The 12,316-nt window shown below is 36.3% G+C and overlaps 1 protein-coding gene across 1 annotated transcript in view; it reads right to left on the bottom strand.

The window, feature by feature from the left end:
• The window catches only part of PIBF1 (progesterone immunomodulatory binding factor 1), a 266,063-nt gene that overhangs the window by 196,012 nt on the left and 57,735 nt on the right, over positions 1-12,316 (bottom strand). Inside the window, exon 9 of the mRNA XM_011932158.1 lies at positions 8,896-9,021. Within this exon, the coding sequence (XP_011787548.1) occupies positions 8,896-9,021 (126 nt within the window). The remainder of the gene's footprint in view (positions 1-8,895; positions 9,022-12,316) is intronic.

The following is a 12,316-nucleotide window of genomic DNA, read 5'->3' on the forward strand; positions in this document are numbered from 1 at the left end:
TTTTAAGTAAATTACATTCAAAAATTATAGTTCTGATAGGAAATCTTTGATCAGTTTACATAGCCCTAATCAGTTAAATGGGAGTGTGCACTGCATTGCAGTCAAATGTATCTAGTTTTTACCAACAAAACATTTGTAATAATCACAGACAAGTCACAGCTGATGTCTCAATTTCCTTACTTGTAAAATAGGGATATTAATACCTAAACTTCTTAAAATGTGTTTGATTCTTTTCTACAATGTATGTGAAGTGTTGAGTACAATGCTTGATGCATAATAAGTACTCAATAAATAGTAGCTATGGTTAGTATGCTACCTAAATATGAAGATGTAAATTAAAACGTAATGTTCATTTAAAGGTTGATAATTACAGCAATGTTTCCTCAAATTTTTTATTGTATAAAATGAAAGTGATACTATTTTTAATGGCATCCTAGTGAAAACACAGAAGACTGTTGGAGGGGCTTCAGCAGCTTAGGGTTCCTTCTACTACTGTGAGGGCTAAGGGGAGTGAAATCTGGGGCACAGCAGAGAAACATCTCTAGCAAAAAGCTGTGTGATCTCAGATAAGCACTTTTGAGCTTGGTCAGGGCTGCCACGTCTGGCAAAATATCAGAAATTAGGCCAGGCTTGGTAGCTCATGCCTGTAATCCCAGCACTTTGGGAGGCTGAGGTGGGTGAACTCCCGAGGTCAGGAGTTCCAGACCAGCCTGACCAACATGGCGAAATCCCGTCTCTACTAAAAGTACAAAAATTAGCTGGTCGTAGTGGCGCACGTCTGTAATCCCAGTTACTTGGGAGGCTGAGGCAGGAGAATCACTTGAACCCGGGAGGCAGAGGTTGCAATGAGCTGAGATCGTGCCATTGCACTCCAGCCTGGACGACAAGAGTGAAACTCTGTCTCAAAAAGTCTGCAATCTGGAGCTAATGGCCATGCCTTATCACCAATCACTCTGAGACTACTGAGGTAGAAAAGCTGGAGTCATTCCTGAGGTTCACTTCTTGTCAATCACCAGATCTTGCCAATTCTCCTACCTATTCTTTAAATTCAACCGTCTTCTCTTTCTATTTCTCATTTTCATCACCTAAACTGTGCAAAAGCCTCCTACGTGATCTCCCTGCTTCTAGGCTTTCTTCAACTATAATCCACCCTGCATTGCAACCGTAGTTATAAAAAATGAGTAAGTCATGTTTCCGTCCTACTATAAAACCTCTGGACATTCTCCACTGACACCAGAACCTTTAAAATCTGGCCCAATCTTACTTTACCAGCCTCTTCCACCACACAACGAACTATACTACAAAGGTAAATCTAAATTCCTATGCAACCTGAACTTACCTTGCTTCATATCTGGAACCCTACACAGCTTGAAAATTTTAAGTATTATTAACCAAGCAGTGAACACATGTTGTAAACATCTACAGGAGTAAAGAATATAGTTAACAATAAAAGATAATTACTAATCAAAATTAATTTAAAATATTTGAGAAGATGCTGAGAGAGTTGTCTGCAGAGCCATATACTTCAAGAATTATCTAACTGAAAAGACAAAGTAATTATTTAAATTTTTCCATAGAAGAACTTAAAACATTATAGAGCTATCTGGTAAGATATGAACAAAAGAGGTTTGTTTATGTGCTTAAGCACTAATGAGGACATACACCTTTAAAGTGATGAATGGAACCTCTGAACAATAGTTAAATTCACCATTGTAATACATTACATATGCTCAACAAACCTTTGTAAATAGATTCAAGATTCAAAGTTGTTTAATATCACTCTAAGATTCTACACAAATTTCAAGTTTGTATCATTAAAGTTTCTTCTTGAGTACTTTTGGAAGATAAATTGTGGTCAAGATGGTTTTTATTGATATGGCAGGAAAATAAAATCACTAAAGCAATACTAATTGTTGCACTTAAAAACATCTTTTCAATCTCTTTTTCTCTACTGCCTACCCCCTTTCAAACAATTGTAAAGCTATTTCAGTTTCCAGAGTCCGTACTGCACTAAGAGCGTAATGAATGCCTCTAATCTTATCTTTTTTATAGCACCACTCACAATAGCGCTTTCTGTGTTTACAGTAACAAGACCACCTTAAATAAAGGTAGTTTTACTTTATGGGAAAACTTTATCAGCTGAATTTATCTCCCTTTACCTTATTATCTCATAACCTAATTAGGAAACATAAGCTAGCCATCTTATGCAGAAATTTAGACAGAAAAGAACGGCATGTAGACCCTCTACGTCTATATTATGTCATTTAAGAAAACTTGTTAAATGCTATGGAGATAAACACTTAAGAATATGTATTTTGTATTAGTATCTTCTAGTGATAAATAATTCCATAATATTATCAGTTGACTTTTATATAATGGTGATTTTCCTTAAATTGTCAACATAATAGATAAAAACATTTTCTTCAAGTATTCTACATAGGCATAAGGTACCAAAATAACTCATTTATGTCTATAATTTATAATGTACTTTTTGCATATATTATCTCATTTAGACCTCACGGACCACCCTAAGAAGTATTATTAGTAGTTATTATTATTTTTTGAGACAGGATCTCACTTCAGTTGCCCAGGCTGGAGTGCAAATGGCATGATCTTGGCTCAGTGCAACCCTGACCTCCCAGGCTCAGGTGATCCTCCCACCTCAACCTCCTTAGTAGGACAACAGGCCTGTGTCACCATGCCTGGCTAATTTTTTTGTATTTTCACTAGAGATGGGGTTCTGCCATTTTGCCCAGCCTGGTCTCAAACTCCTGGACTCAAGCAATCCGTCTGCCTCAGCCTCCCAAAGTGTTGGTGTTACAGGTGTTAGCCACCACGCCTGGCCTATTAGCTCATTTTATAAAAGAAGAAATTAAACTTCAGGGATATTAAGTGACTTATCCGCTGAGCTAATAAGTGGTAGAATCAGGATCAAGTTCAGTCTTTTGATCCAAATCTCTTTCGTAATACACTCCCACTCACAGAATAATGTCTTATTTCCAAATGCATAAGAGGGTCCATAACATTTCTGTCACATAATACCTACTAAGCAATAAGTTATTAATATAATACATCTCAGCACTGTAGTACCTTTCATTCATTTCCCACAGCTCCAAAGTGGAATTTTAAGTAACTAGAATATACAGAAAAGACAAAGAGCCTAATTCACAAACTGGACCAAAGCATACATACATATTGTAATTTCAACTACAGTATGTTTGATGTATCTAAATATCCAAGTTCCCTCTTGGTTTATAAACGCCCTTTTCTTAAGTCTTTATATCTTCTACTCACTTTCTTTTCTCTCAATACTTTAACTTCAAGAACTACTGGAATGACTGCAGGTGAGATACCAAGATTGGATAGAGTAAGTTCCATGTACCTTTTCCATATTAAAAAAGAGAAAAGAAAAAGTATTCTTTTAACATCCTCCAATATATAGAAAGAAAATTAAAGGCAAAATACATTTCACTAATCATCATTTCAGTTTCTTTAGAAAATGTTTATTGGGGACGGGCATGGTGGCTCACGCCTGTAATCACAGCACTTTGGGAGGCCGAGGCGGGCAGACTACCTGAGGTCAGGCATTTGAGACCAGCCTGGCCAACACATGGTGAAACCCCATCTATACTAAAAATATGAAAATTAGCTGGGCGTGGTGGCGTGCACTTGTGATCCCAGCTACTCAGGAGGCTGAGACAGGAGAATTGCTTGCACCCGGGAGGCGGAGTTTGCAGTGAGCTGAGATCACATCACTGTACTCCAGCCTGGGTGACACAGCAAGACTCTGTCAAAAAAAAAAAAAAAAAGTTTATTGGGGGAGACACAAGGAGACCAAACATAAATATGCAAGTGTAAGTACTTCATCCATTTCAACTCATTGTAACAGCACACTTTGATAAAATACCAGTAATTAACACAATCATACATCTCAGGCCAAAGCAAAAGATTAATTTACCTAAATACACACACACAACCCTAAATGTGTAAACTTATGAATTTCATGTTTTATAACAGGAAATATTAAAATTAAAATTTGTTCTTTAGCCATTTTAAGTTCTAAGATTTCAAAAGAAATAAATTATAATTTATTTTTTACTGTGTGGAAGATTAGTATGATACAAGCTCTAACTACAGTTAAATCTCCCGTAATGAAGAACTATGATCCCCAAAGATTCAGTAACATAAAACAAAGGATTGGATTACTGTGAGATTAAAATGATAAAGGCAAGCCTGTACAATTAGCTAGTTAGGTATCTTGGGCAATTCAAATTCATCTGGGCTCAGGCTGCAATCTGGCACCACCTGGTGGCAACTGTCCACTCTAGCCTCAGTATACATCCGATCAGTTCTGAGTCCTGTAGCTGGCTGGGGCATCCACAGGGCAGTCCCAATCCCAGGAATCCCCTGGTTAGGAATCCCCTGTCCATTCTGATGTGGATAGGGGGCCAGAAGAACACTGGAGACAAGGACATCTGCTTTCAGTTTTCCTACTTCCAGAAACAGCTCTGTTGGTTGTTTCCCCACACAGCCTCACCAACCTACCCCTACCAACCACATTTGTGTTACAATGGGATAAACTTTAAAGATTTTTTTTAAAGAACAGCAAAAACCTAAAAAAATTAGGAAATTTTCAAGAAGATTACATACCAAAGTTTATATGGCTATGTGGACTGCTTAGGAATAACCACAGAAAGTTCCCGTACATTTTAAAGTTACTGTATCAGTCAACAAAAGCCTATTAAATCCACAACAGAATTGAACCACAGAACCAACAGTACTTATTTGTAAAATAGAAATAATACTATCTATGTCACAGGCCTCTCTAATCCCCAGATCTTTCTCTTGAGGTTTAGATTCTTCTACAATCAACTCTTTTATTTGTATATCCCACAGACACTTCAAGTGAAACAATTAAATTGATCATGTTTTCCTATTAAAGCTTTGTATTTTCTAATGTTTTAAAAACTGTATCACTATCTATGCAGCTGTTTAATTCAGAAACCTCGCTGACATCCTTAATGAGTTCTCATCTTACCAATCCAATCTAGTCACTGAGTCCTGTTGGCTCCATCTCCTAGATATTTTTCCAACCTGGCCCATTTCTCTCATCTTTACTGCTACTAATCCAGTTTCATTATCACCTTTCATCTGGATAATGGAAATAACCTCTAAAAGTAGAGCCTCTCTAACAGGCTTATACCATTCCAATCTATTCTCTACATTACAGTGATCTCTGGATATAAAATCAGATCATTTCATGCCTCTTCTTAAAATCTTTTAATTGTTCCCCATAGGTCTTACATAATGGTCCAAATGCGTTCTTTGGGCCCATTTGCTGCTTCTCTTTCATCTCTTTTAACTCCCTGCCTCTCAGTCTATCCTTCAGCCATACCAAATTAATTTGTTTAAAAAGCTTAATTTTATCCTACTTTCAGGCTTTTATATATGCTATATATTGATTCTCCCAATTCCCTTTCCTTCCTTAGTTCATAGTGTTAAAGCAAACTAAATATGGCCTTAAGAAAGATTCTGTACTTCTGTATTTGCGTCTTTATTGATGAACTGCAATCTAACTTAATAGGCAGACAAGATAGAAAACCTAACTTGGGGGTATGTTCCTGGAACAACAGCTAAATCTTGGCCAACCCGAGCAGCCATACTTCAACCATTCATACACTGCTGAGTGTTCAAATAAGTTAAACACCAACCTATAACCAATCCAGCTGTTTCTGTATCTCACTTCTGATTTCTGTACATCACTTTACTTTTTTTGTCTACAAATTTTTGTGACCACGAGGCACCCCTGGAGTCTCTCTGAATCTGCTGTGATTCTGGAGGCTGCCTGATCTGCAAGTCATTCATTGCTCAATTAAACTTTAAATTTAATGTGTCTGAAGTTTTACTTTTAATAGCAGTTTCAGTCAAAAGGGGCAGTTCTTCATTTATGAAGTCTTCCCCAATTCCTTCCAATACTAGGTTAGATACACAGATGGTCTCATCTATTATCCTATCATTTTGTCCACCATTATCATACTTAGAATAATTGTTTCTCTATTTGTCTTTACCCTCCATTAGACTATCAGCTTTGTGAAGACAAAGGTCACCACTATCTATAATGTCTAGCATTTAGCTGGCATATGGTAGGTTTCAATAAATATTTGCAAAATACATTAATTTGTTGCTCTGGAAATTATATCAGGGTGCAAATGTAAAACTTTCCAACATAAAGCTTAGCATATAATAGGTATACACCTCTTCTTTTAGTCTGCATTTTGAACTCTAAGAGCAAGTAAATCACAAGGTACAGGATCCTCCTTTCTAATGTAGGGCTGGGACGAAGTAAAATTTTGCCAAAGATAAAGAATGTCTTTGGAATTCTCTCTCCAATCTCTTAATAACTCTGCTGCCCTACGCGTGTACATTCATAAAACTGTCATACTTTTGTTATGAACATGAAGGGACAACTAAGTGCAAAAGCAAATGAATCTTAAAATCATAAGGTTACGTGAAGAAGCCACAAAAAATATATATGTATACAGCATAATTCCATTTATATGATAAGATACTAATATAACATGAAAAACTAAACTATATTGTGCGGACATGTTTATTTACTGGAAACACAGATAATAAAAGTATAAGGAGAAGCAAGGAAGTTATTAGCATAACAGAATAGCAGAATGGAAGAAAGGAGTTAAGCAGAAAGAGTCTCAAGGACATTTCTGTAGTGCTGCATTATTCTACTTCTTTATAATTATTTATTTAATGAACATTAGGAAATTTTCTCTGAACATCTATTATTTTATACACACACATACAAAAATATATGGTCAAAAAACAGAACAATCATAACATAGTAACTAAAGTAAAAAATAATGCTATTTAAAGAGTGGTCCAATATTTCTTTGAGCTACTTGGAACAATTATTTTCTCAGGATTCAACATATGAAGGCTAGCTTAGGACTTCAAAAGCCTTATTCACAGAAAAGACTATAGTTCTCCTACTAGTAATTGGATATTCAAATATTAAAATATAAACTAAGTGTAAACAAATGCAGAAGTGTTATTTTTTCCAAGATAAAAAATATTATTTTAAAAATTAATATGTCAAAACATTTTTTAAGAACATGTATACTTTCTCCTGGTATGCGTACGTATTTGCTGGTGCCCAAAGCATATTTTTAGTTTGTCTACTGCTAAGATAGTACTGAATGATCACTTAGAATTTTCATATTTTGAAATTCTTTGCTATTTTCATTGAAAATATAATCCTAGATTATAAATGACATAATTATTTTAAAGCTCAAATAAGAGAAGAACAAGAAAAAACAGAAGAGTATAATCACAAAGTATTTGCTGAATGCACAAATGGATGATTTCTTTTGCATTCAGTGAAGTTCATGTTAATTTCCTTTGGCATATACTTCCAATGCAGACTTTCAAAAAAGATCAAACAGGTAGAAAAGATCTATGCAAGCCAAATTTATGAGGAAAATAATCTCATCTGATTTTCAGGAAAGTCATTTTTATGACTTTCTACTAAGTCATATTTAGCAAAAATCCTAAAAAAGTTCTGTCATAAACTGTATATCTACTCTCTTATTATCACAAACACTTTTACCCAAGAACAAAGAAACCCAAGAACAAAATCATACCCCTCAGAGGCAACAGCATAAACATCTCTACCAATCTGCTACATTAAATAACAATTTAACAGTAATTTAAAAAATATCTTTGCTAATTTACTACCAAAGGATGATTCTACATATATAGTTTTTATAGTAGTGGCCAACTTACAAATACTATAATATAGCAGCTTTTTTCTCTGGAATTGAGGGGTGGACGTACCAAATTTTCTGCTACTATATTCCTAGTAGAAATGACATGTTACAATGCTATTACAGATTAAGTCTGATTTAAAGCCTTGCCGACAACAATCAAAATATCATATAAGCAAATCAGTGCTGATAAACTAGTATCACAAGTCAATTTCAAAATAATTTTCTTATTAAAATATAAATTTTCAAAAACCACGCTATAACAATGGCATAAAAATATCTGCCACTGAAATAAATAGTATTCATTTTTCCCGAATTCTACCAATCACTAACTAGGTGAGCCTAATATTTACTGATCTAAAAGTAACTGCATGAATAAAAATGATATTACTTCAGGATTACCTAATATGACATCTTTCACAGCCAGCAGCTAAATGAGGCATGTGTATATTTCAAATTACTATTCTAGTTTTAAAAAGTTTCCAGGAGAAATTGTTGGTATAATACAGGAAGAACTGGTATCTCAGTACTCTTTACTTTTCATCTGTCTTCAATCTGAACTGAAGCAAATGCAAAAAGAGAAGTCACTAGTGTTAAAAAAAGACATAACAGGAGGCCGGGCACGGTGGCTCATGCCTGTAATCCCAGCACTTTGGGAGGCCGAGGCAGGTGGATCACGAGGCCAGGAGATCGAGACCATCCTGACTAACACAGTGAAACCCCATCTCTACTAAAAACACAAAAAATAGCCGTGTGTGCTGGCAGGCGCCTGTAGTCCCAGCTACTCAGGAGACTGAGGCAGGAGAATGGCGTGAACCCGGGAGGCGGAGCTTGCAGTGAGCCGAGGTCACGCCACTGCACTCCAGTGCAGTGAGACTCCATCTTAAAAAAAAAAAAAAAAAAAGAATAACAGAGCAAAAAGGTTACTCTAGTAAATCTTGTTCTAAGACTTTAGAACTTTCACGTTCTCATTATATTTAGATTTCTATTTATGACAAATTTTCTTTAATGTATTCAAAAAGACATTATATAACAGAAGTAGCATTTAATTTCAATAAAGCTTCTATAACCTCACAAGATAAATAAGATACCACACAAGCATTTTGTTTTTTACCTGTTTTCTCGTTCATACATTTCCCTAGAGGCATTTCGAAGTTGATCAATTTCTTGGTTGGTTTTCAATCTGATTTGTTCTAGTTCATTATGTAGTTTATTTTCATATTCTGTTTTATAATGGTCTCTGAAGGAGACAAAAAGAACAACCATAAATTTTCTTTTGAAACAAATAGGCTTTTGTACTCTACATAAGATTTTAATACCTTTCATCGAGTATGCTCTATAAACTATGTTACCTGAAAAACTTAACTATTATGTATAAAATTTTATAATTCCTAAAAATACTGTTCCTAACAGTATGATCTAAGATTTCAACCTGTTAAACATTATTTTCCAAAAGACTTAATTACTATATAAAAACTTAGTAATTCATGTGGGATAACTATTCATCTTCCAAAACACTTTTCTAGTAGTTTTAATGCATATGGTTGAAGCTTATTTTAAAACTGAGAATGTCCTTCATTTAAAAATAATAATCTGGTAGGATGATGTTGAGAGATGAATAATATTAACAAAAATATAAAAATGAAATGACTCCAAGTCTATGAAACCTTTGCTTCCAAGCATGACAACCACAGCCACACCATGATCTTTCAGCCAAGTCAAAGTATTATATAGGGTATGAAAAACTACTACAGGTAGGAAAAAATTATGAATGTGTGAACTCTTTAAAAGTAAAATTTACCTTTACCTTTAAGGTAAAATTTGTTGTGTTTTAGTATTTTTTCTTTTTTTCTTAAAGAGATAATGCCTTGCTCTGTAACTCAGGATGAAGTACAGTGGCGCATTAATCACGTAACCCCGATCTCCTGGGCTCAAGCCACCTTCCTGCCCCAGCCTCCTGAGTAAGCAGGACTACAGGTGCTTGACATTGTGCCTTGCTAATTTAAAAACTTTTTTTTATAGAGACAGGATTTTCTATGTTGCCCAGACTAGTCTCAAACTTCTGGCCTCGAGCAATCCTCCTGCCTTGGCCTCACAAAGTGCTGGGATTACAGGTGTGAGCCACTGCACCCAGCATATTTGTTTTTGGTATGTTGATAAAAATAATTCAAGGGTTATAAAAGTTATTAGTATTAAGGTACTTTAGTAACTTCTACACATCTAGTAGAAGAAAGAAGGCAGGACCAAAACATAGGGAGTCTCATTGAAGGGCATATAAGTTAAAACAGAATGTGATACTACCTCCTCATAATTGTTTTACATTTCACACAGGAAATCATTAGCATACTGAGATTTTCTTCTAAAATATACTTCTATAGAGATACTTTCATACTTTCCTTTAAAACATACGTCTATAGAGATATTAGTCATAGGAATTTAAAAAATTATGTCACAAATAGCAAAACAGTCATAGCATATATCTATCTAAAAGAAATAGGCTTTTGGTATTGCTGAAAAAAACCACAGTGTCTTTTAAAAAACCAACTAGAAAGGAATATCATATAAGAAAATAAAATAGATAGATAAAACCCCCATCTCCCTGGGACAGAGCACCTGGGGAAAGGGGTGCCTGTGGGCGCAGCTTCAGCAGACTTAAATGCCCCTGCCCAAGAGTTTCTGAAGAGAGCAGTGGATGTCTCGGAACAGCGTTCGAGCTCGCTAAGGGTCAGACTGCCTCCTCAAATGGGTCCCTGACCCCCATGTATCCCAACTGGGAGACACCTCCCAGTAGGGGCCAGCAGACACCTCATACAGGAGAGCTCTGGCTGGCATCTGGCAGGTGCCCTGCTGGGAAGAAGCTTCCAGAGGAAAGATCAGGCAACAATCTTTGCTGTTCTGCAGCCTCTGCTGGTGATACCCAGGCAAACAGGGTTGGCAGTGGACCTTCAGCAAACTCCAACAGGCCAGCAGCAAAGGGGCCTGTCAGAAGGAAAATTAACAAACAGAAAGGAATAGCACGTCCACTCAAAGACACTCAAAGACCCATCTGAAGGTTACCAACATCAAAGACCAATGGTAGATAAATCCACAAAGATGGGGAGACACCAGTGCAAAAAGGCCGAAAGTTCAAAAAACCAGAATGCCTCTTTTTCCTCCAAAGGATAACAACTCATCGCTAACAGGGGAACAAAACTGGACAGTGAATGAGTTTCACGAATTGACAGAAGTAGGCTTCAGAAGGTGAGTAATAAAAAACTCCTCCGAGCCAAAGGAGCATGTTCCAACCCAATGCAAGGAAGCTAAGGACCTTGAAAAAAAGGATAGACAAATTGCTAACTAGAATAAGCAGTATAGAGAAGAACATAAATAACCTGATGGAGCTGAAAAACACAGCATGAGAACTTCATGAAGCATACACAAGTTTCAATAGCCAAATCGATCAAGCGGAAGAAAGGATATCAGTGACTGAAGATCAACTTAATGAAATAAGAAGAGAAGACAAAATTAGAGACAAAAGAATACAAATGAATGAACAAAGCCTCCAAGAAATATGGGACTACGTGAAAAGACCAAATCTACGTTTGATTGGTGTACCTGAAAGTGATGGGGAGAATGGAACTAAGTTGGAAAACACTTCAGGATATTATCCAAGGGAACTTCCCCAACCTAGCAAGACAGGCCAACACTCAAATCTAGGAAATACAGAGAACATCACAAAGATATTCCTTGAGAAGACCAACCCCAAGATACACAAAGATACTCCTTGAGAAGAGCAACCCCAACACACATAATCGTCAGATTCACCAAGGCTGAAATGAAGGAAAAAATGTTAAGAGCAGCCAGAGAGAAAGGTCGGGTTACCCACAAAGGGAAGAAAGCCCATCAGACTAACAGTGGATCTCTCTGCAGAAACCCTACAAGCCAGAAGAGAGTGGGGGCCAATATTCAACATTTTTAAAGAAAAGAATTTTCAGCCCAGAATTTCATATCCAGCCAAACTAAGCTTTGTAAGGGAAGGAGAAATAAAATCGTTTACAGACAAGCAAATCCTGAGAGATTCTGTCACCACCAGGCCTGCCTTACAAGAGCTCCTGGAGGAAGCACTAAACATGGAAAGGAACAACTGGTACCAGCCACTGCAAAAACATAACCAAATTGTAAAGACCATCGACACTATGAAAAAACTGCATCAACTAATGGGCAATACAACCAGCTAGCATCATGACAGGATCAAATTCACACATAGCAATATTAACCTTAAATGTAAACAGGCTAAATGCCCCAATTAAAAGACACAGACTGGCAAACTGGATAAAGCGTCAAGACCTATGAGTGTGCTGTATTCAGGAGACACATCTCATGTGCAAAGACACATAGAGGCTCAAAATAAAGGGATGGAGGAATATTTACCAAGCAAATGGAAAGCAGAAAAAAAAAAGCAGGAATTGCAATTCTAATCTCTGATAAAACAGACTCTAAACCAACAAAGATCAAAAGAGACAAAGAAGGGCATTACATAATAGTAAAGAGATCAA

The sequence above is a fragment of the Colobus angolensis genome, unplaced genomic scaffold (genome assembly GCF_000951035.1).
Source record: "Colobus angolensis palliatus isolate OR3802 unplaced genomic scaffold, Cang.pa_1.0 Scaffold94, whole genome shotgun sequence".
Taxonomy (NCBI): Eukaryota; Metazoa; Chordata; class Mammalia; order Primates; family Cercopithecidae; genus Colobus; species Colobus angolensis.